At 42.4% G+C, this 24,362-nt stretch overlaps 1 protein-coding gene across 3 annotated transcripts in view; it reads left to right on the forward strand.

Moving 5' to 3' along the window:
• The window catches only part of PPP2R5E (protein phosphatase 2 regulatory subunit B'epsilon), a 144,696-nt gene that overhangs the window by 109,143 nt on the left and 11,191 nt on the right, over positions 1-24,362 (forward strand). For all 3 annotated transcript variants that reach the window (XM_029950548.1, XM_029950547.1, XM_029950546.1), the window contains exons 6-12: positions 14,010-14,140; positions 14,258-14,317; positions 15,281-15,389; positions 16,838-16,891; positions 16,995-17,045; positions 18,782-18,901; positions 23,968-24,095. In XM_029950548.1, coding sequence (XP_029806408.1) covers positions 14,010-14,140; positions 14,258-14,317; positions 15,281-15,389; positions 16,838-16,891; positions 16,995-17,045; positions 18,782-18,901; positions 23,968-24,095 — 653 coding nt within the window. The remainder of the gene's footprint in view (positions 1-14,009; positions 14,141-14,257; positions 14,318-15,280; positions 15,390-16,837; positions 16,892-16,994; positions 17,046-18,781; positions 18,902-23,967; positions 24,096-24,362) is intronic.

Raw genomic sequence — 24,362 nt, forward strand, 5'->3', positions numbered from 1 at the left:
ATGGTAGATGGGGTGCTGAGGTTAATAAGGCTCATTAGATTAAAACTTCAGAGAAACCCAGATTGAAGGGACGTTCTGGATTGTCTGTTCTCGTTCTTTACCCAGTGAATTCGTCTCCTTTGAACCCTGAAAAGCGGTGACTCCCATTTATTTTTTTTACTGAAGAAGCACTATATGCTTGGGCACATTGTCCTGTTTTTGTTAGAAAGTTCTCTTTTTATTGAACCTCCCTATACCTTGTACTTCCTGGTCTTATTTCCCCAGGACAGTCCTTTACTACTCACTAGCTCGGACATCACATTGCAGGTCTTAGAACACGGCCTCTTGGCTCTTTTCCCTAGAAGAGCAGTTGCAACTCTAATGCTTATAGGCTCATTCATAGTAAGTATGGTGGCCAGGTGTCAGATAATAGGAGGTAGACAGGTTTCTACTAAAGGGAGCTTTGGATACCCCTGTTCTTTGAGTTATTGGGAGACTTTTTTTTCCTTCCTCAAGAGAAACCGAAATCCAGATTGTGAAATTTTCTAATAGTTCTAAACTCCTGTTTGGGATGAACTGTGCCCATCTGCCTTCTGGATCCTAGCCGAGCCGCTGTCAGTATGCATTCTCTGTTCTAGACCGAGTCTTTAGTTCTGTGGACTGGTCTCATTTGTCAGTTTTGGAAGTCTTCTGTCTGTCAGAACATAGTGCCCTGAGCCTGGTCAGTCCAGCCCAGCATGGAATTGGGTTCTCCGTGGGTGCCAGGGTTCTTAAAGAGGAAGTCACATTAGCTCTTCTTGCTGTTCCCTGGTGCTGTTAACTTATGTTAACACAAGTTACGTTAACTTGTGGTCTTTAACGGAGTTCTAATTTAACTTTATGCATAATGTAAAGCCATGTTTTCGCTTGTTCTCGTTCATCGTACAATTTGCTGTAGGATTTGACATGTTTTTCTGCAGAATATCATTTCTCCCCAGCCTTTTGAAGTCTTCCTGTATCTTGGGCTTGTCATCCACCGTATTCATTGTGCCTTCCATCTCGATCACATCTGTGACTTTCTTAACTCTGCTAATAGCTGTTGGCTTCATCTCAGGTCATTGATTGAAATTGTTAAAACAGCCAGCACTGATGATGAGGCCTTTGGCATGCCTTTAACAACTTCCTTTTATTTTAGCACAGATTCATTCATCGACAGTCTTTGAATTCCATCCTTAAACCGTGAGAAATTTACTTTAGGATGTCATCATTCTTCTCACATTTTAAAATTTTGTTCATAAGGAGAGTGTAGAGACTTTCTCAGGTGCTGCGGTAAAAGCCAGGACTTTGTGCTTACAGCAGCCCCTCATTTATGGGCCCTGAGACTTTATCAGAAAAGGGAACGCTGTTCATCTGCCCTGGGACGTGAGTGAACTTGTGGGGGCTCCTGCTCTTTACTGGTAATGATTCCCTAAGTACTTACAAACCATGTGACTGATCATCTGTCGCCAAGTTTTTCCAGAGACAAGAAATTAAGTGAAGTCCGTGTACTTATACTTTGTTTTCAGCCCTTGCCTCATTTTTACAACTTTTGCCTTTTTTACCGTCCCTCTGCTGGATCTGTTGACGAACTCCCCGCAGTTCTTGAATCAGTCAGGAAAGGGACACGCAGGGTTCTGGCAGAATCAGTAACCCCACTGACTAACCGGAGCATTAACTGTCATGTTGGGGATAAGCTCTGGGTCCTGATTAGCCTCCATTTTTCAGAAAACCCTTCATTCGTGCTGGTAACCTGCACTGTTGGCCTCCTGCCCCTTCTCCTACCTGTTAGTGTGCTGATGACTTCCCTGGATCCCAGCACCTGGTAGGAGTGGGGTCGCAATCCCCTGTGTCATTCTCCTGAGCCCCCTTCCTGGGAGGTTTGTTTCCAACTGGGGACGTATGTGGCCTTTTGGAGCCCAAGGCATTGTTGGTGATTCCACTCTGCACCCATCCACCCTCCTCGTCCTCCTGCTGCCATGCCTCAACTGCCCCGGAGCTGGCGGCTCCTTCGTGTGTGTGTGTGTGTGTGTGTGTGTGTGTGTGTGTGTGTGTGTGTGTGTACGTACCGTGGAGTCCGCTCATTCATTATTTACACTCCCACTCCCCCTGCTTGTTCCTCTCCCCACAGCCTCCTGTGGCGCCACCTAGTCCTGGCGTGTTTTGTGCCTAAGCCTGGTTTTCTTACAACATGGGAACCCTCCTACCTTTCCCTTCTGCAAATCAGGATGACATTTACCGCATTCCTTTTCTTGGAGCAGATTTTTTTATTCTCTGTAGATTCTCAAAAGATCTCAGAAGGAATTTTTGGTCATCTCAACTTAAAACTTTTTTATTTAGTTAGACCTAATTTATTCTAGCCGCGAGATTTCAACCTATTTTCTATAGTAGCTAGCTGTGTTCTTCACAATCTGTTTTGATTCCTGTTTCTCCCGTCCGTGAAGACAAAAGCAAAATTAAGAATTGAGCTATTTTAGCATGATGTAGTGGAAGGAAAGTTAGCAAGCTGTGGATTTGCATCCTGACTCCCCTGTGTACTCTAAGTAGTAGACTATAGGGCTAAGAATATGCACTGTGGGGTAAGAAGGAAATGCGTTAAAATAGGCTTTTCTGCCTACTTGGCAGTGTGGCTTTCAGCCAGTTAATACACTTGCTGTCCAAGCTTGAGTCTCCTCATTTGCAACGTGAGGTAACAAAAAAATAAGGTTTAAGTAAATAGGACGCATATGCAAACTGACGATTGACTTGGCACTATGGATACAAAGCCAGGCTTCCGCCCTTCAGTCGTAGGCATGTACTTGAAAACCCGGGCAGACTTTTTTTACTATTCTGAACCTCAGTGTTTTCGTCTATAAAATGGCTATAATGGTGACCTCTCTTACAACAAATTTTAACAAGTAGGGTTGTTAGGATGATAAAATGATATGGCTTATAGAAACTGCAGGTATCATACATGGATTATAGTAGTTGCTCATTAAATATTCATTCTTCTTTTTATATCTCCTTCATATTATATTGATTACCTACATTAGTAGTCTATCTTAATTTTTGATTCCAATATTAATTTTAAAATCTCCTCTTTGGGTGGCTTAGTCACTTAAGCTCTGACTCTTGACTTCAACTCAAGTCTTGATCTCAAGGTCATGAGTGCAACCCCTGCATTGGGCTCTGTGCTAGGTGTGAAGCCTGCTTAAAAAATAAATAAATAAAATAAAATCTTCACCTTTTGAAATGAAATTTAAAAGTTTATGTGAGGGGCGCCTGGGTGGCTCAGTCAGTTAAGCATCTAACTCTTGATTTCAGCTCAGATCATGATCTCACAGTTTGTGAGTTCAAGCCCTATGTTGGGCTCCACACTGACTGCCAGGAGCCTGCTTGGGATTCTCCCCCCCAGTCCCCCACCCTTCCCCTACTTGCTCACAAGTATGTGAGCATACTCACTTTCTTTCAAAATAAATAAACATCTTTTTAAGAAAGTTAATGTGAAACTTAAATTTTTGCAAAGAAGGCTTGAACAGATGACATATTCCTAGATGGCAAACTTGCTATCATAAGGATAGCCATAGAATCACAAGTTAATTTATACAGTTAGTGTAGTTCTCATTAAAATTTCAGTAGTTTCTTTATTTGAAAATTTTAGACTTCATGAAATAAATATTTAAATTAGAAAACCAATGATGCTTTTACCTCTTAGATATTAAAACCTATGAATGCACCATATTAAAACTATAAAGGTACATGTATTGAAACAGTGTGGCATGGGTACAGGAGACTGGAACCTAGCGGAGACTTGAGTGGAAAGTATCAACCATAAAAAATGTACCAATACATGTATTCTACTGGCTTAAATTTTATCCACCGAGCAGTTCCATGAGAAAGTCAGGATGGACACAAAGATATATGTACAAGGATGACGAACACATCACTGTTAATAATTGGAAGCAGTTTAAATGTTCCTCAGTAGGGGATTAGTTGAATAGACTATGGACATTCATATAATGGTATATTCATCCTTTGTAGAAGGAATGAGATAGAGCTGATCTGTTTTTAAGTGAAACATGTATATTATGGAACAGTATGATGTTTTTGAATCTGAGCCTGTTATTTTAGGGAAAAGGAGTATTTGCATATGCACTAAAAGTTTTGAAAGGTGATATACCAAATTGTTAAATTGTCTGGTAGAATGTGATGAAGTGTAAAGATCGTTACTTTCTAATTTTTATATTTTCTCAATTTTTTACATTTAAAAAGTAATGAACATATATGTTATAATCAGTAATAATAGTAAAAGTTCTAATTACATTAATAATTTTTAAATTTTATTTAATAAATAAAATGATTTCTTTCATAATGCTCATTGTGTTGCATTGCATTTTTCATCACCCTGAGCTGACTCTGTGCATAGCCTTGCTACGACTTTTTGTAAGATGACACCGTTCACTTATGCTTAAATTAGTTTTCATCACTTGTATGTGTCCTTTAAAATTTGAAGCTCTGGGGCGCCTGGATGGCTCAGTCGGTTAAGCGTCAGGCTTTGGCTCAGGTCATGATCTCACGGTTCGTGGGTTCGAGCCCCGCATTGGGCTGTGTGCTGACAGCTAGCTCAGAGCCTGGAGCCTGTCTTCAGATTCTGTGTGTGTCTCTCTCTGACCCTCCCCTGCTCGTGCTGTCTCTCTCTGTCTCTCAAAAATAAAAAACATTAAAAATTTTTTTTTTAATTTGAAGCTCAGTGGAAAGCTTCTGTTGTTGCCCAAGAACCTTTTTCAATGCTATTCATTTTCCTTCCTCATCAGGAAGCAGTATTGATTAGTGGTGAAGTGGATAGACTAGTTTGAATTCAGACTCTGACATTTTTTAGTGCGTGACCTTGGGCAAGTTATATAACTGTCTTGCCTCTATTTCCTCATCTGGAAAGTAGATCCAAAATATCCGCAGTATAATCGAAGTTTTGTTGAGAGGCTGTTTTGGAGATTTCAGAAGTGAATACATGCATCAGCACTTAGAACAGTTCCCGACAATACTAAGCACTCAGTAAACGTTCTGCTGCCGCCGCCGCCACTGTTTTTATTAGGATCAGTTCTTGTTTGGAGAATCTTCTTTCATCATATTTTCTAGAATAGCCGCAGTCCGTGAAGTCACATACTGTTTGTATATCAACATCTTAACCCCCATGTTGTGAATTTTTTTGAAATTCGACTTTTATCATTCTAAAAATTAAAAAAAAACCTGGACTCTAGCTATTGAGATTTTTTTCAAATGTTAAATGTGGTCTCTCCTGTCCTTGGATTCATTTGACCAATTTATTTCTTCCAGTGTAAGACGTGAATGTGTGTTAGTGCCAGGAGCATAGACTTGTAATAGGTGAGAAGAAGCAGAGGTGCCTGGGTGGCTCAGTCAGTTAAGTGTCTGACTCTTGATTTCGGCTCAGGTCACTGTTTATGAGATTGAACCCCACCTTGGCTCTGTGCTGACAGCGTGGGCCTGCTTGGGATTTTCTCTGACTCTCTGTCTCTCTCTCTCAAAACAAATATATAAGCTTAAAAAAAATAGGTGAGAAGTAGAGGATAGCACATCTAACTCTTCACTGAGGCCAGACAAGTGATACAAAATGAAGTAGACTGAGTGTGACAGGAAGGAGTCAGTGGTGACCTCGAAAGGTCAAGAGAACCCAGAAATCCAGATTTCTGTACAGGCCAGACAGAACTCTCTGTGACTTGTATCTTTGAAGGGTTTGCTGTTTTTTATTTAAGAATGCTTATGACTAAGTGGCTTGCTTAAAATTCATTGTAATTTGGGGCACCTGGGTGGCTTAGTTGGTTAAGCTTCCGGCTTCAGCTCAGGTCATGATCTCACAGTTTGTGGGTTCGAGCCCCGCATCTGATTCTGTGCTGACAGCTAGCTCAGAGCCTGGAGCCTGCTTCAGATTCTGTGTCTCCCTGCCTCTCTGACCTTCCCCTACTCATGCTGTCTCTCTCTGTCTCTAAAAAAAAAAAAAAAAATTTCATTGTAATTTTTGGGGCACCTGGGTGGCTCAGTTGGTTAAGCATCCAGCTTCAGCTCAGGTCATGATCTCATGGTTCGTGGGTTTTGAGGCTCATGTGGGGCTCTGTGCTGACAGCTAGCTCAGAGCCTGGAGCTGCTTCCGATTCTGTGTCGCCCTCTCTCTCTGACCCTCCCCTGCTCGTGCTGTCTCTCGCTGTCTCTCAAAAATAAGTAAAAAACATTAAAAAAATTTTTTTTAATTTTATTGTAATTTTTATTAAATCTAGATTTACGTAACCTTTAGCATTTCATCTATACTTAATCTAAGTATAAAAGAAAGCTGTCAGATTTATCAAGAGAGTCACTTGATTACATAGTACACTTGTGTCGATGGCAATGTTGATTCTAGACTTAGTCACTGCCTCTCGTATAGCTAGAAGCGTGCAGGCTCACTTAGGCTTACGGAACACGCGTGTCTGTTTCCATTAAGGCTAATTTTCATCTGTGTTAGGATGGTTGGGAAAATGGTTTCTTTAGGATCTCCTCTCCTTCCCCCACCCAACCAAAAAATGGGTTGCCAAACCTTGAGTTATTTCATTGGGTGTATTATTGTGGTAAGAGTTTGTAGCATATTTCTAAAGACTGCTTTCAACCACTCTGCAAATCTGAAAGGCAGTCCGTGGTTGCTAAGAGACATACTATTCAAGTGTCCCCATAAATACATGTGCTGCTGGAGACTGCGATTTAGTAGTTTGTATTTCACATTTGCAGTTTATATTTAGCTGAAAGGTGCCTTAATTATCATGCAAATTATGCAAATCATTTACCCTGTCCTTAAAAGTGACCTTTTGTTATTGTGTTTTAAAGACTGAAGACAAATTGGACACGCCACACACCAACCTGTTAAAATTTTTTTAAGTTCTAAACTGAAAGCCATGAGGCCTTGAGTCTCAGCTCCAATACAAAGAGCTATTTTCCAAACGAGTTCCTTGAATATGTCAAAATGTTTACATTCTCTCTGAGTCTGTAGCAAATAGAACTTGAGAGAATTTCGTTCTGTCAGGAATTTTATCAGGTAGCCATCACCGATGCACGGTAAACTGCCTCTTCACCTCATTCCATCCAGCCTCTACCTGAAGAACCTTGGCAAGAGGCTTTGCTGCTCTGACTCCCGCATTCAGAGTCAGCTTTCTGGTGGTTCAGCTTGTGTGATGAGATGGGCCCCGGGCCAAGGATGGCCCTGCTCTTGGGTTAAGGTTTTGCTGTTAAGGTCTTGAAATTCTTAATAGTTTTCTTTTTTTTTTAATGTTTAATTTTTATTTTTGAGAGAGAGAGTGTGAGTGGGGGAGAGGCAGAGAAAGAGAGAGAGAATCTGAAGAAGGCTCCAGGCTCTGAACTGCCATCACAGAGCCCGGCATGGGGCTCGAACTCAAGAGACACAAGATCAGGACCTGAACCAAAGTCAGTTGCTTAACCCACTGAGCCACCCAGGTGCCCCAGAAATTCTTAATAGTTTTTGAACAAGGAGCCCTGCATTCTCCTTTTGCATTGGGCCCCACAATTTATGTAGCTAGTTTCTGCCTCATCTTTATGTAGAGTAACAGCTCTTTCTTGAAATGGCTGACCAAATTGATTACCTTAAGATTTTAAATCACAAGGTTTTGTTGAATCAGTCAAAATGAATGCTTGAGGGAGAAAACAGTGGACTTCTCTAGTTTGTGGGAAGAATGTCTGCAATTAGGAAGAAAATAGAAGCATGTGACTTTGCAGAGTTGTTCATGTTTGTGTGACTTCCACCCTTGAAATTTTTATTCTAAGTTTCCATCAGAGTTTTGAAGTCAGAAACGCTAGAAGCTTCCATTGTGCAGCCGTTTCACCCCTTGTCCCCACTATGCTTTCAGTGGTGCCCACAGATGAGCTCATTTCATATGTTGGTCCTCTTGAGTTGTTGTCATTCAACTGGAGTCAGGCTGCTGTTGGCTCTCGTGACTTGGTTTTGGGTCTTTTGCTCCACGTGCATTACCTGGTCAAGGTAAAGGTGTTTGGGAGATAATCATTTCTCAGGTTACAGAATAGCTAAAGTTAAAGACAAAGCCAGAAATTTGGAGACCTGGTTTTAGTTTGGATGAAAACATTTACATGAAAACCTTTACAGTGCCAATTTCATTGATTGTTTGCTAGAGCATTTCTGATATTCTCTGAATTTAATATTTCTTTACATGGAATGGAAGGCAGAAAAATTGCTGCTTTATCCTGGTAAAGGACAGTCGGGCATTTTGTTTCAAACCTTTTGGCCTTAATTTTTAAAAATAGTTTTAATTAAGAAAGTAATATCTATTAAATAATTCAAATATATCTATATGATTTATAGAGAGAAATAGCACTCTTCTGCTCATCCTTCCCCAAACCAAAGCCTCAATCCCTAGAGGTAACCACATTCAAATCTTCTAGCTGTTTCCTGATATGTATTTCCTGGTAGGATTTCCATTTCTCTAAATCGCATTCTTAATACTGCTGTTCCTTGATTTTTAAAATCTTTTCCTACTGTAAATCATTATATGTCTGTCTCCCTATCTCCTCCTTTATATATCGGTAAGTGGTTATGTTACAAAGTTTAATGAAAGTGTTGTGTTTGTATTTGTGTACCTGTTGTTCACAGCCAAGGCGCATGTTATGTTGTAATTTGCATTTCTTCTCCTGTAGAACTTCTTTTTTTTAAGCCCCTCGAATTAATAGTTGCCTTGTTTTTCACATGCTTACTTTCCTGTGTATTGATGACTAGTTCATCCTTTGGTTCTTCTCTGAGAGCAGTGAGTAGCTTTTCTCCGCCTGGCCCCCACATCTGTGGTCTGTAGTTCCATTGTTGTCCTTGGAAGTCTCCTTCCTGGAGCTGGAGCCCTGGGCATCTTGCTCTAGTTGGCACCGGTGGCTTCCTCTAGGCTGCGCCCACTGTCGTCATCCGGGGACTTCCCTTTGCCTTTCTTCTGCTCTGGATCTTTGCTTGCCTATCTCCCTCTCTTTGATTTTGGCTGACTACATCCTCTAGATGCTTCCTAAGAAAGTATGAATGGGATGTAAATTTTTGGGGACCTGCTTCTCTGAACCTGTCTTTATTCTACTCACATACTTGATTGACATTTTGGCTAGGTGTAGATTCATGGGTTAGAACCCATATTTCCTCAGACGTTTAGGGAGTTCTAGATTGTCTTCTGCCTCCCGTGCTGGTGCTGAGAAGGCCTGCGCCCGCTGGGACTCCTTATCCTTCAGAGTGACCTATCTTCTCTGTCGGCTTTTGCAATCTATTCTTTGTCCTCAGTGTCCACATAATTCAAAGTGATGTATTTTGCCGTTGGTCTTTGTTTATTAATTGTGCAGAGACCATAATGGCCCTTATCTATATCAAAACTCGTGTTCCTATTTTCTGGAAAATTACCATGAATTCTTCCTCACATAATCTCATTTGCTTTACTTTTGTGTCTCTGTACCTATTCTCTGTGCCTGTCTAGAATGTGTTGGACCTTCTGGGTGGACCCTCTAGTTATCTTCTTTCTTCTATATACTATCTTCTTTGGTTCAACTTTCAGGATAGATTTGCTCATTGTAATGTTCCAGTTCTTCTGAAATTTTATTTCTGTTAGATCTTGAATTTCCAGAAGTTCTTTTTATTTTCTGAATATTCATCTGTAATTTCTCTACTTTTGTTTCTGGGATCCAGTAGATTTGTTTGTTTCTGGGGATGAGTTCTTTTTTGCAGTTTTCTTTTTTCTTTATTTAGGTTTGTTTTCTTGCTTGCCTTGTGGCTGTTTCCTCTGAGGCCTTTATGAGTGTTTGTTTCGGTCTCTGTCTTGTCTGTTAGAATGCTGGTGGTCTTTGGCTTCATAGTTTCATGTTAGTCATCACAGAGCCTTCTTAGAACCATTGATGAGCCTGTGTGTGTGTGTGCGTGCGTGCATGCGCGTACGTGCACACAAATGGGAGACACTTAGCATGATGGGCAGAGACCTTGCTCTTTTATTGACAGACCCTCAAATATCAGTGTATCAATAGTTGTTTCCTCTTGAGGCTGTTGAAAGGCTGAGGCTGAGGCCCCTCAAAAGGGACCTTCGTATCTCCTACCTCGTCCAGAGTTTTGGGGGCTTAGTCAGAGAGACTGGCAAAGGCCTTACTCTTCAGCATACCGTTTTCTGTAATCCTTTTGCTTTCAATAAATGTTTCACTTAGATGTGTACAGTGTCTTGAAGAGGAGAGACTTGCATGTTTATTCTTTCCAGATTTTGATTGTAAATCTTTAGTCTGCTGCTTAGGACATGAGATCTGCTTGTTACTCTTTCGACAAACTTTCAACCAGCCCTCCTGTTTTTAGCTCCCCACACCCTTGCCATCAAATATATCTGGTGTCTTCAATTCTTAAGCCTTTTAAGGGTTCTCTGGTGTGAACTGGCTTGCTTCTTGCTGGCTACTTTCCCTGCTGGCAGAATGGAAAAACACTTAGCAGAGTGGAAAGAGGAAACCTAAGATAGTTACCCCTTGCCATCCACTTTCCATCTTTGAAAAATGTGTAAATTTGTCTCATCTGCTCTCCATTCCTCTCTTCCCCATGGGTTTCCTCCATTTTTATTCTTTTATTCTAATCTCAGGGAGGACTCAGGAGAGAGTTTCAGGCTCCCATGTCTGATTGGGAGACACTAACTGCCTTTTTCATTTTGCCCTTTTCACGTCACTGGAGATTTATTATGAGGTTCAAAAGAGGGTTCTTTGGCTAAATCACTGCGCAGTTCATCCCTGTTTGTGAGCTTCAGGAAGGCTGCGTTTGTAAACTAGGAGCCTGCGTGTTGACAGGTCTCTCTTTGCTCTGTGATCACCGTGGAAAATCTCCAGCTCTTCTCTGACAACAAATTGCCTGCTCTACTGTAGGGAGTGCTGCTCACTGGGCATTTACAGATGCGGGATTATATTTCTCATCACTCTTTTGTCGGGAGTGTATATGTGACTAAGCACAAATGTGTCTTTCTGTTTTGGAGAGCAGAGCTCATCCTACTCCTCCTTTTTTCGACCTGTGCATTATTATACTTTTTCTTTTGTCTTTTATTTCATGAACTCATCAAAGGTGTTCTACTAGAGCAGCAGAAAGGTAATTTATATGATGGAATTTGTCTGTCTTTCTCATAGAGTATCATAAATACAGATATATATATGTAAAATATTTGTGGCTTTGTAAGTGACATAAGGTACATGCCTGGTAATGCATGTATTCTGAGGGCCTAATGAAAAACACAAATTAAATAATTTTTGCTTAGTTATCATATTTTCATTAAACTCTTTGAAAAATATTTTTACATTTATTTATTTTTGAGAGACAGAGTGAGACAGCATGTGAGCAGGGGAGGGGCAGAGAGAGAAGGAGACACAGAATCCAAAGCAGGCTCCAGGCTCTGAAGAAGTGTTCAGCACAGAGGGGCTTGAACCCACGAACCATGAGATCGTGACCTGAGCCAAAGTTGGACACTTAACTGACTGAGCCACCTAGGCGCCCCTATTTTCGTTAAACTCTTAAGCATGGTTGATTCAAGTTTTGCTAACAGTACACCCCCTCAAACTTTCTCTTGTGTTGGTTGCAAATTACCCATTAAACAGTTTTACAACACTTAAAAATAGAAACCAAATTAAAAAATAGAACTTAAAAGGTTAATTGTTTCCATTAACAAGGAGTAGGCTGAGTAGGTTAGAGATCTTATATCATTTTGTATGTGTGGTAGATAAGAGATACAGGGCCCCTGGGACCTTTCACATATGGGGCCACATACCTTTCTTTCTCAGAGTGTATAGTTCACTTGCTCATTGCCTTCCCTGTGCGCTCCGGGTTTTCTTCGCTAGTGTGCGTGCACGTGGTAACAGGGACTGTTCGTGGCATGTGCGGAGATTGATTGGTTGGTTGATGGACCTCACGGTTGATGGGACAGAGAGATGGCAGTTGTCTTAACAGCATCTTCTGTTCTGATAGGCTGCTGGTGAAGATATGTGCTGTTGAATCTGCCATGAGCACTCTGCCTCCACTTCAGCCTCCTGATTTCTTCATGGGTCAGCCTGGATGTCACTTCCTCCAGAAGCCATTCCTACCACCCCACCTCTCCCCAGTAGAGTAGATTTGTCTGCTATGTATTTATATAGCATCCTAAACCACTTACGCTGTCTGCTCACCTGTCTCTCTCATTTTGACTAGGCTTTGTGAAAGCTGATTGTGTCTGTCTTGCTCACCATTGGATCTCTGACACCTTGCCCAGTGGCTGGCTCTTAATAGGCAGACATATTTATTTGAGGTACTTGATTTTTGGATGGACAGACGATGGCTGGCTGACGTTGTAAAGCCCAAAATTGCATTTCTGTCACTGTCCAGTTTTGAAGATTCTCCTTCAGTTCGTACTTCCTGCCGTTATTTGAAGGGCCGTTCTTCGTCTATAACTTTGTCTTTTGTCCAAAGAAAAGCACCAGACAAGAGCAGATAATTTATTTGATTACTGCCCACTGAGTTATTCTTCTGCTGTCAGCCTCATGTCTTAATCACCTGAAACCAAGCTTATGCATGTCTTGATAGCTTTTTTGGTACTTAGGGTAGTCTGTGTTCATTTGCATAGTGTCAGTATGCTTTTGAAATGTTTGGCTGTAAAGTCAACTTCAGTATGAACTGTGAGTCTTCTTTTATTGTGACAATAATGAGTGTATGAGGAACTCTGTAAAACTCAAACCAGTCTCCAAGCTAGAGGAACCTGCCCACTGTCATTTAAAAAAAAAAAAAAAAAGCTTCATTGAGATACAATTCATATACCATGAATTCGCCCCTTTAAAAAAGTTTACAATCTAGTGTTGTTTAGTATATTCACTAAGTTGTGTGTCCATGACTGCAATATAATCACAGAACGTGTGTTATCATCCCGCAAAGAAACACCATACTCCTTAGCAGACATTTTTCATTCTGCTCTCTGTCTCTCTGGATTTGCCTACTCCATATATTTCAGACAAATGGAATTGTACAATTTGTGGCCTTTTGGTGTCTGGCTTCTATCACTTGGTGTGATCTTTCAAAGGTTCGTCCAAGTGGTAACGGGTCAGTACTTCGTTCCTTTCTATGGCTGAATAATGGTCCATTGTAGCACATTTTGCTCATCTCTGCATTAGTTGATGGACATTAGGATTGTTTCCACTTGGGGCTATTGTGAATCATGCTGCTATGACCACTCATGTGCAAGTTTTTCTCTTGATATCTTATCAGGATTCAGTTACTGACTTTAGATGACAAACGAGTAGAAATTGAAAAAATGTTACCCATGTATAATATATACACAGAAATGAAAAATGTTCACCTCAGTGAGTATTTACAAAGTGAGCACACCTGGGCAATAAGAACCAAGCTCTACAAAGAGAGCAGTGCCGGGATCACTGGGGACTTTTAGATGGTGGCTTTGCTTTAGGTTGTGTTACTTACCTGTATGCTCGGTACAGCTGAAGGCTTATCTTAACTGTATATTTGGAACAGAAGCTCAGTAGGTAGGTAGTTATAGGAGTGCAGCAGCTGAGGGCATAGACTCTAGGGCCTCAGTTGCTTGAATTCAGATCCCAGCTCTGCCGTTTATTAGTGTGAGACCATGGGCAAGTTGCCTTACATCTCTGAGCCCCAATTTCCTCATCTGTAACGTGGAGATAAAACTACCTTATGGGAAGGATTAATATAAGTAGTGCTTATAAAGTGCTGAACATGCTTGGAAAGTTGCATGATAATCATGCTAAGTATTTGTGTTCCCTCTTGTTACGATGATGATGATTATTGTGTCTATCTCTTCGTTAGAATGTAAGCCCGTCACCTGACTCATTTATCTTTGTATTTCCGAACACAAGCACTGTGCCTGGCACATAATAGATACTCAGTAAACTTTTGAGGAAGGAGAGAAGGGAGGGATTTTAAATCACGAAGTGGCAGAATTCCTAAATCCTTTCTTGAAACCACTTTTGACAGCTACTCTGTCTTTCATTTACAACAGCTTTTGGAGCTATTTGACAGCGAAGACCCTCGGGAACGGGACTACTTAAAAACAGTCTTACACAGAATTTATGGCAAATTTCTTGGTCTTAGAGCATTTATCCGAAAACAGATTAACAATATTTTTCTAAGGTAAGTGGGGGGCGGGAGGCAGGGAGGAGAAGTAAAATTGGGGTTTTATAGAAGTGTTAAATAAACCTCAGATACTTGAACATTGTGTACTGACTTTATTCTCTCTTTTTAAAAAAGGTTTGTTTATGAAACGGAACACTTCAACGGAGTAGCTGAACTGCTGGAAATATTAGGAAGGTAAGCACATTTTTAGCTAATTGCTAAGCTCAGGTGAATAGCATTTTGCAAATTAGATTCACATGGCACAGGGCAACTCTGACCTAGATCTCTTGCTGTATGTACATCGGGTACTCTCCTGTGTGCCTTAGCACGTTTTCCCAGCTGACCCCACGAGATGTGACTTCTTGTTTCCCCTTGCTCCCCAGTTAGGCATTGCTCATTCTACTGGAATGACTGCAAGAGCTAACAGTTTGTTCATTCCTACAGAGACAGTACATCTGATCGCAGCCAGGCCAGTTACTCCAAAGCACCTTATTTTTGTTAGTGTCTAGGCTCCCTGTCCTTGGCCATATCTTTGGACAGCAAGTTCCAATAAATTGGAAGGGTTGCCATTTTCCCAGGAACCAGGTACCCAGGTGTCGAACTGGATGAATGGAATGAATTGGAAAGAGACAGCTGTTGTGTAGGTTTCCACACACAAGGGAGGTTCATGTAACTGGGCAATGTGATTACTCAGTCTCTCCCCCTAACAGGAGGAGACAGAGAAGGTGGAGTCCTATGGTTTTCTCTGTGACTTTCCCTGGCCGGGCTCTGTATCTGTGGAATTCTGAGTCTGAGAAGAAATTCCAGGAATGGTGTCTACAAATGGAAAGGGTCATAAGTTAGCAGTTTTAGGGGGAAGGAAGAAGAAAGAGTCCTTGATAGAAGAGCTTTCTATTGCTCGGAATCACTGGACTCGGTTTTAGAGCCTGTGCTAGGAGATCATCAGATCATCAGCAAATTTCCTTTACTTTCCTTCCTTCTTAAATGTACTCTTTGAAGTAACTCAGAAATCTGTACTGCCATCGGGGTGGGGTTTGGGTTGTCCTGGACCAGATAGAAACGGATTCTGATTTAACCTGGTCCTGGCATGAACAGGTGGTCTCAGTCCAGCTGGTTGTGGTCACGCTGCTAATTCATGTTTCTTTTTCTTTTTCCTAGTATTATCAATGGCTTTGCTTTACCTCTTAAGGCAGAACACAAACAGTTTCTGGTGAAAGTGCTAATCCCTTTACACACCGTCAGGAGCCTGTCACTCTTCCATGCCCAGGTAGAATTGTTTGCAAGTACTTTTGGAAGCAAAATGAAAAGTTTATAAACTTTGAAGTTTTGAGATTGTTATTTCTTTGAGATTGATATTTGAGATTGATATTTCCTTTTAAAAAAATCTAAAAACTTGTTCAAGTATAAAATACTTCCCGAGGAAAATGAAAATGTGTGTTAAGAGTTTTCTATGCACGGGGGAAACCATGGGAGTCTTTTTCAAGAGGGAGGAGCATCTGTTCCGCCATCTCATTTTACAGAGAACTTTGATGACTTGCCTAGTGCACAAAATTATATACTGAATACATCGTGTAGAATGAAGTGTGTGTTTTCCAGATTTAGATCTCTGGACATGTAATCATTTTTGAGTGTTCTGGAACATTTGATCTCATCCTCATCTGCATTAGCCTGTCACTTGCTCTCTGCCCCCTCTCCTGGTTAATTCACTATCACCGTCTCCCTTTCTCCAGGCAAATGAAAACACTCTCAAGTAAACAAATCAATCAGTATTTTCACATCTTTTTATTTTTAGCCTCCATTACTTTAAAAAGCATCCCCTGTCTTGTCCCAAGTCTGGTTTCCATGCTAACACTGCCTTGCATGGTACGCGTGTCCCTAGGGGACAGATAAATGATGTAGTGGCATTTTAATTTTAGTATTCCAAACCAATGGGAATGTTTTGAGTTTGCATAAAAATGTCACACATTTTTATGAGCAGTGTTCCTCTTTAAATGTGAAATTCTGTGTTTCGAGGAAAAATTAGTCCATATGTTTCTAATTTAGAGCACCATCAAAATGTTGTTTCACAAGGGTGGATTTCTTGTCCAAAAATCTTTACGAGCCCTTTTACAAATCTTGCCTCTACTTTTTGAAATGGGATCTCACATCTCAGGATCGCATACAAGAGTTCTCACCTAGATGGGCTAGCCTCAGATGTAAACTTGACATTTCTCCCAGCTCTAACTGTGGCAGGTACGGCCTTTTATCTCCTCAGGAAGCTGCTTCCGCTTGCACGGGCCACTTTAGGCAGTGAGCGGGAGGTTTAGTAAGTGCTTGCCTTTCGTATAGGACTCTTCCGGAACCGCAGGAAAACCCAGCACTGTTGATGTTGGCAAAGAGAGAAAGGAAGCCCATGAGATGTAGCTTGGACTGTATGTAGATGAGATGCTTTCAGAATGTACTCATTGTGATATTTCTGCTTTTCATTAGCTGGATACTTCATGTCTCAGTCTTCCTTTTTTAACAAAATTCCTCTGGGGTGTTATTAGTGTCAATCTTTGGCTTGAAAAAGTAGCTTTTTATTTCATTTTATATATATTTTATTTTTAGATTGAATTGAACGTGAAATTACCAAAACCAGAGCCTAGAAACTTTTTGGGAAGTTTTGATACATCTTTGAGCCCTTTTGTATGTATAGCATTTCCAATTTTGTCTTTCATTTTTCTGTTTCTCCAGCTGGCATATTGCATAGTACAGTTTCTAGAGAAAGATCCTTCACTTACAGAACCAGTAAGTATTTTTTTCCATAATTTCAGAAGACTTCAAAATGACTACTTTCCATAGAGTATATGTAAACAATTAAGTACCGTTGATTTTCTCCTTTTCGTTTTAGGTTATTAGGGGGTTAATGAAATTTTGGCCTAAAACATGTAGTCAAAAAGAGGTAAGTGCTTAATGTCAGTGTGTTAATAACTTGCTAAATACTTTGCAGAGCAGCAGGCTCTGAGCCGATAAGTATGCGTAAAAATACTTTATCTCGTCTCATCTTCATTTTATCTCTGTAAGGCAGGACGGACTGTAAATATTCACATCTTGCCAGTCTTAAAACTGAAGCATGGAGAACTGAAGTTGCGTGCCTGAGTAGATTCTGAGCAGAAGTGATTAGGCCAGAGTCCGCCTCCCTGATTTATCACACTCTGCTCAGTCCCAGGGAAGCCCAAGTCGGGCTCTGGTCAGGTGCCCCACCGTGTAGCTTTATCAGAGTCATTGCTCTGGTGGCCCCTTCATAGGGTGGAGGCTTTGGGGTTACTCTAGGCTGATGCTAGAGCCGCCTGCCCAAATACTCCATTTTAAGATCCAGTAGATGGGATCTTACCGTGTACAATTCTAAACTATGTTGCAGACCTCTAGTTTCAGCTTTTCAGAAGTCACCTGCAAATTTCTGAACTCCAGTCATTTGTACTTTTGCCAAGACCTGATGAGCCATGTGCCATGTGAGGTCGTAGTAGGGGAGTAAGTCTCTTAGCTTAGACGTGAGCCTAGCTGAGTGCCAGACCTGCACTCACTCTTCTATGTGGAATATGGCCCAACCAGAAAGGTCAGCGGTTAGTTTGACATTTTGGGAAACTTTTGGGAGAACTTCTCTATGTATCTTGACAAATGGCAAGAGTCTACTGCCTACTGTGTATTCCTTTTAACAGAAATACCTTCCTTTTCAAATCAGTTTCAATTCTCCAAAAACTTACTGTATACAATTTTAGAAACTCATCTGATTTTTTTTTAATACCTGTTAGACCCAATTAAACCCTATATTGCTGCCCCGATGCACCTCAAGATACGAAAATGTTGTCATTTGTTATATTTTAATTGCATAGTTATTTTTTTCCTAAGGTAATGATTTTTTCATGCCTAAGTAGGCAGCCTTTTTATTTCTCTGTAATTTTTCCGTTGTATTTAAAACAATCGACCGTGCTATTGATTTGGCTCCATTTTGTGACCTAAAAGCTCAGTTTCTTGTAGTGCTGAGCCTGGGAATCGTTGTGCATTATGGCGGGCAGTTGTGCACGCATACGTGTGCGTATGTGAGCCTGTGAAGGTGTAGGGATCGGCTCAGTGCCTGCTGATGGGATTAAAATGGTGCCTGCGTGTGGGTGGACCTGTGTCTCTCCCTCTCTGTGTCCTGCCAACTGGCGTGTCCTACGGGAGCACCTAGCACGTAGCAGGGGCTGTAAAGACTCCGCAAATGTCTGCCTGGTCCGCTGCGGCCCTTTGTCCATCCATATGCAGGAGGACCGCTTTCCCACTGTTTGAAAAGTAAGAGTTGGGGGTGGGGGCCAGATGCTAGGTTGATGGCAATAGAGAGGAGACCCCCAGGGACATTGCTGTTTCCCGGGGCCCTGCCACAAGGTGTAAGTGCCCCTGTTCTGTGCTATAGATGTAGCGCGTAGAGTAATTTTTCCAAAGTAAATGAAATCAGCTGTAGGGAATTTGCTTTTAATAAGCACCCTCTGGTGAATGCTTTATGAAATGAGCACCTAACATAAGACAATGCCTCATTTTTTCCTGTTTGGTTTTATGTGTAAATTTTTCTTAAAACATTACAGACCCTCATTCCTCCTCATCATTCGTTTGGATTTTTTAACAAAGTGCCTGATGTTTGTGTTTTGTATGTGCTTACAGGTCATGTTCCTTGGGGAGCTGGAAGAAATATTGGATGTGATTGAACCCTCACAATTTGTTAAAATTCAAGAACCATTGTTTAAACAAATTGCCAAGTGTGTATCTAGCCCCCATTTTCAGGTTAGTAATAAAGAGAGGATGAGCCAGAGTGGCCTCTGCAACATATGTTATTTGGTAAAGTTTTATTTGTATTGAAAGAAATGTCCTGGACACTAGCTGCCTGTTGTTCTTTATTTGCCATTTTCTCCAATGATAATAATTTTAATAATAACCTCCTTTACATTGAACACCTGCAATCGGACAGCCACCCTGATGATGCTTTCTATCTGGGAAACTTCAGTTTTCGTGATCATTCTGCAAGGAGGGCATTATGATTTTTACAGATGTGAACACGGAAGTTGGAAGTGGTAAAATAATTTGTCTCCAATACAATGGTTGAGTAAGAGGTGGACTGGTAGGGTTCCTGCAGAGTGTAAGAGAAAATGCGAAATAAAGCTGAAGAGACAGAACACACACATTCTGTACTGAGCTAGATGCTTTACACGCATTCTTTGTAAACTTCAAATTATCCTACGGGGCTCTCCCCACCCGCCTCCCACCCCGCCCACTATTTGCTAGATGAAAAAAATTGAAATTCAGAGAATGATTCACTCAAGGCCGCAAGTTCTTAAGGAGCCGAGTCCCTTCCGGGCAGTTTCTTGCGAAAGCTGGTGACCTTCCCATGGCACCACTCTGCCTCCTTGTGGCCACTCTGGGGGATCACAGGGAGGCGAGCCCGGCAGCCTTTTCCTCAGCTGGGCCTGTTGCTGCAGTGCCACGGAACCCACCCAGGAGGGCATGGGGTGACCTGGAGTGAAAGCACGTCAGGTTTTATATCGTTTCACTGTCTCACCAAGGTCCGCACCACAGACCTGGAAGATGAACTCTTTCTATGCTGCCTGTTGATTGGAACTGATTGTTCAGATTGTAGTCTGTCACACTGTTAACATGGTAGACTTGACGGTGGACCTTTGCCCTGAGCTGTCATTACCCTGAATAGTTAAGAGACATTGGCTGTAGTTGTTGCTTTAATTTTTGACCTAAAGACATGGTAGTATGTTAACAGCAGTGATCGTAGGACTGTCTAGTGATTGTACCACAAAGCCAAACCAGGGGAAAAAAATGGAAGCCGTTATATGAACCATTGCATGGCATTCAGATGATACAACACGTGTCTGGATAAACCAACAACCAAAACACAACTGCAGGATACTGTGTTGTGGTTGCGTGTTACACACGGCCCGGGCGGCCAGACTTCTGGGGCGTCTACTTTATTTTCCCGTTTTCATCAGGATGTTTGACGTTGTGGAAAGCAAGCAGCAGAAATCTCTCTCTCTCTCTCTCTCTCTCTCTCTCTCTCTCTCCTTTTTTCTTTCTTTCTTTCTTTTTTCCTTTTTCCACAGATGTCTTTTAAGATCATCAGGGAGGCTTAAATGATGCTCAGAAGCTTTAGAAAGGAGACAGTGTGTAGTCAGCTACTGCCGTGTTCACTCAGGCTGTTGTGACAAAGTGCCACAGCCTGGGTGGCTTATAAACAGGAGAATTTGATTTGCCATGTTTCTGGAGGCCGGAAGTGTGAGATCAGGGCACCAGCACAGCTGAGTGAGGCCTCTCTTCGGAATTGCAGATTTCTTGTATCCTTACTCGGCAGAAGGGCCCACGGTCTCCCCGGAGCCTGCTGCATAAGCCCCGGTCGCGTTCACCAGGGCTCCATTCTTACTAAGTACCTCGCACAGGCTTCTGTACTCCCGCCATCATCTTCGGGGGTTGGGCTCTCAGCCTGTGAGTTCCGTGGGGACGCGGGCATTCAGGTCACAGGAGGCTTCTATAGCAAAACCCCACAGAGCATGTGGCTTAAACCACAAAAATGTATTTCTCACAGTTGTGGAGGCTGCAAGTCTGAGACCAGAGTGTCGCCTGGCCTGGGTCTGGTGAGGACTTCCTTTCTGGCCTGCAGGTGGCTGTGCCTCTCGCTGTGACCTCACGTGGCCTTTCTTCGGTGTGTATGTAAGGACAGAGAAGGAAGTCTCTCTCTTCCTCCTCTTCAGACCACCAAGTCTGTTGGATTTAGGACCCCGGCCTTATGACCTCTTTTAATCTTAATTACCTTCAAAAAGTCCTGTCTCCGAATACACCCGCGCTGGGGGTTAGAGCTTTTCAACACATGAATTTGGCAAGCGTGGTCAGTGTAGTCCGTAGCAGGAAATAAAAATGCACAGTTATTTGACAGAAGTAAGATTTAGAACTAAAGAAGAACAGTAAAGAGGCTTGCTCTTTTTTTTTTTTTTTAATTTTTAAAATGTTTGTTTGTTTTGAGACAGAGGGCATACTTACACACGGGCTGGGGAGGGGCAGAGAGAGGGAGAGAGACAGAATTCCAAGCAAGGTCCGTGCTGTCAGCGCAGAGCCCCATGCAGGGCTCCATCTCACAAACCATGAGATCATGACCTGAGTTGAAATCAAGAGCCAGACATTTAACTGACTGAGCCACCCAGGCACCGCAAAGAGGTTCTTATTTATTCCTTTCTTAAGTATTCCTTGGTGCAGCCTGCACACATTCTTCCAGTGCCACTTCGTGGAGTCACATGCCTTTCACTACTTGCCCTCCGTGTGGCATGGGGGTCAGAAGCCTGCTCCCAGAGACGCTCCTTGTGCCAGGATGGCCATGGCCGCGGGTCCCAGGAAAGTAGTAGTTCTGTCCTAGTGTCAGACATGCTAATTGTTACTTTGCATAAGCACTGCCTTTCCTCTTTAAGGGGCTTTGCTGGATGTTGACTTTCTGTTAGTGATTTTGCATAGTAACACCTACATCCATTAAAGTACTTATTAGCACTAAGTAGCAGGTAAACATCAGACTTGTAATTGGATGTAGGGAAATCCTAGGTGTCTCCTCCGGCATCCTCTGGCAGGCTCTTTAAAAGTTCTTCCCTGGGGCGCCTGGGTGGCTCAGTAGGTTAAACCTCCGACTTCGGCTCAGGTCATGATCTCACGGTTTGTGGGTTCGAGCCCCACGTCGGGCTCTGTGCTGACAGCTAGCTCAGGGCCTGGAGCCTGCTTCTGGTCCTGTGTCTCCTCTCTCTGCCCCTCCCCCTCTCATGCTCTGTCTCTGTCTGTATCAAAAATAAATAAAACATTAAAAAAAATAAAAAAAAAGTTCTTCCCTTTGGTTTAAGTTTTATAACAGCCGCAACCACCTTCCTCCTCTTCCTCTCTTTCCCTGTGCTCTGCCTGCCTCGGCCACGGCCACACCATCGGCTTCGCGGCTTCTAGACCCACCGTCCGGGTTAGCACTTCTGCCCTCCCTTCCTGTGATTCCCTCCACCTGGAATGCCTTTTCCTTCTTTGCTTCATCCTTCAGAGCCCAATTTAGATGCTACCTCCTGTGTTACATTCCTGTTACTCCTCCTCTCCCTCAGGTCATCCAGATTGTCCATTCCTGTTCATTCCGCTCTTTCCTCGGGCACTTTTGTTTCTTCATCGGTTACGGCATCTGTCACGGGTTACAGTGGATAGGCCGTACATCTCCCCTTTCCTTGAAGGCATATGGGCTCCAAGGGTATAACAGAGTAAAGAAGTTAAGAGGAGGGACTTAGGAACCTGCCCCTTCCTAGCAATGCAGCCTTGAGGTGATGGCTTGCATACTTTGGGCTCTATTTTCCTCATTTGCAAAATGGGAATGATGGCACTTCCGCCTTTGTGAGTGTGAGGATTCAGTAAGGGAACACGGGTGTGAAACCCTTAGCCCGGGGCCTGCCGTGTACTCAACGTTCAGTAATGACTGTCTTCTTTGTACTCTCGGGGTCTAGTGCCTCATCAGGCCCAGGATTTTTTTTGAAGCAAGTTGAATAATATAATGGAAAGGCTTAATTTCTCAGAGTCTATTGATGGGTACATCTTGTACCATTTCATTAAATTAAATTATTAAATTTGAATTAAATTTAAATTTAATTCGTTAAATTAGAATGTAATTTTTTAATCCCTCTGAAAGAAGCCACTCTTTTTTCTTTTTCTCCACCTCTAAAAACTACTCTTGTTGAGGTTTTAGGCTTTTTGAGAATTGGGGTTTGGTATTCTTACTTTAGATTCCTTTTAAGATTGTTTAGGTTATTTTTTTTAATGTTTTATTTATATTAGAGAGAGAGAGAAAGTGAGTGAGCATGAATGGGAGAAGGGCAGAGAGAGAGGGAGACACAGAATCTGGAGCAGGCTCCAGGCTCTGAGCTGTCAGCACAGAACCCGATGCAGGGCTGGAACTCATGAGCAGCGAGATCATCACCTGAGCCTAACGCTTAATCAACTGAGCCACCCAGGTGCCCCTGTTTGGTTATTTTTTGAGTCTTTCCTTTGAAATCATAGAGTCTATTGGCTAGCATGGTGGTCAGAAAAAAGGGACCTGAGCTAGCAAGCAGATGTGTCTCTAAGTCCAGGAACTGAGTGACTTTCTCCTTGATGACACAGTTCAAAGGAAGGGACCAGAAATAAACTGTGGAAAAGAGTGTGGTCACGAGCCTGGAGTCCCAGTGCTCACCATTTACCAGCGATGTGACCTTGCTGGATTGTTAGCCTCTCTGAGACGCAGTGTCTCCGTCCCTACAAGGAGCACACGGCCCTCCTCCTCAGATGGTGGCAAGGCGGGTACGTCCCTTGTGCAGCATCGGCACAGTGGCTGGGCCAGCAGAGGAGCTGAGCGAACGTGACTGCCCTGCGGAGGCGGGCAGCTGGGCATTCCTCAGCAGCCGTTGCCCGGATGCCAGCCCCGTGCTGGGCCCTGGGGTCGGTCTGAGGTGTGCGGGATGGAAGAAGTGAGCCAGAAGAGAGTCGAAGACGCGGGGAATGCGGTATGCATGTAGATGGGGTGTTGGGAGTTGGGAGGGAAGATGTGGAATCAGATGAAATGGGCAGGATCAAAGGAGATTCCAGAGAATTAGGTGGGAAAACTTTTTTCCTTCCCCTGATTGATGAACCTCTTTGGAATTTTCTGAAAGATTTGAATACACAGGAATGTAACGTGTGATTGAGGCTTAATTTCACATTTGATTGAATGACATAATAGTCGTAAAATATTTTTGTTTGGAGAGATTTTAATTTTGTTTCATCCATCTTTTTTGCTCTCTTAATATTTTCTTTTTCTTTTTTTTTTTCCAAAGGTGGCAGAAAGGGCACTCTATTACTGGAATAACGAGTACATCATGAGTTTGATAGAAGAGAACTCGAATGTCATCCTTCCCATCATGTTTTCCAGTCTTTATAGGATTTCAAAAGAACACTGGAATCCGTAGGTTTTCAGTTTCTCCCCTCTTCTCCCTTCCCCCTTCCCTCTCTCCCTCCCTCCTTCTCTTTTGCTTAATAAAATCTTGCGATGTTCTGGATGCTGTGCCTTTTGGTGAAGACAGATACGTGAAAATTCCTATCTTTTAGAAATTCACTGACTGGACGGGGAGACCCACAAGTAAACACATTTTACAAAACAGTGTTTTTCAAGTGCAGTTACATTAAAATATCTGCTCCCTTGTGGGGTCCTTACCTGTGTGTGAATGGAGCA

The sequence above is a fragment of the Suricata suricatta genome, chromosome 9, assembly GCF_006229205.1.
Source record: "Suricata suricatta isolate VVHF042 chromosome 9, meerkat_22Aug2017_6uvM2_HiC, whole genome shotgun sequence".
In the NCBI taxonomy this organism is placed as follows: domain Eukaryota; kingdom Metazoa; phylum Chordata; class Mammalia; order Carnivora; family Herpestidae; genus Suricata; species Suricata suricatta.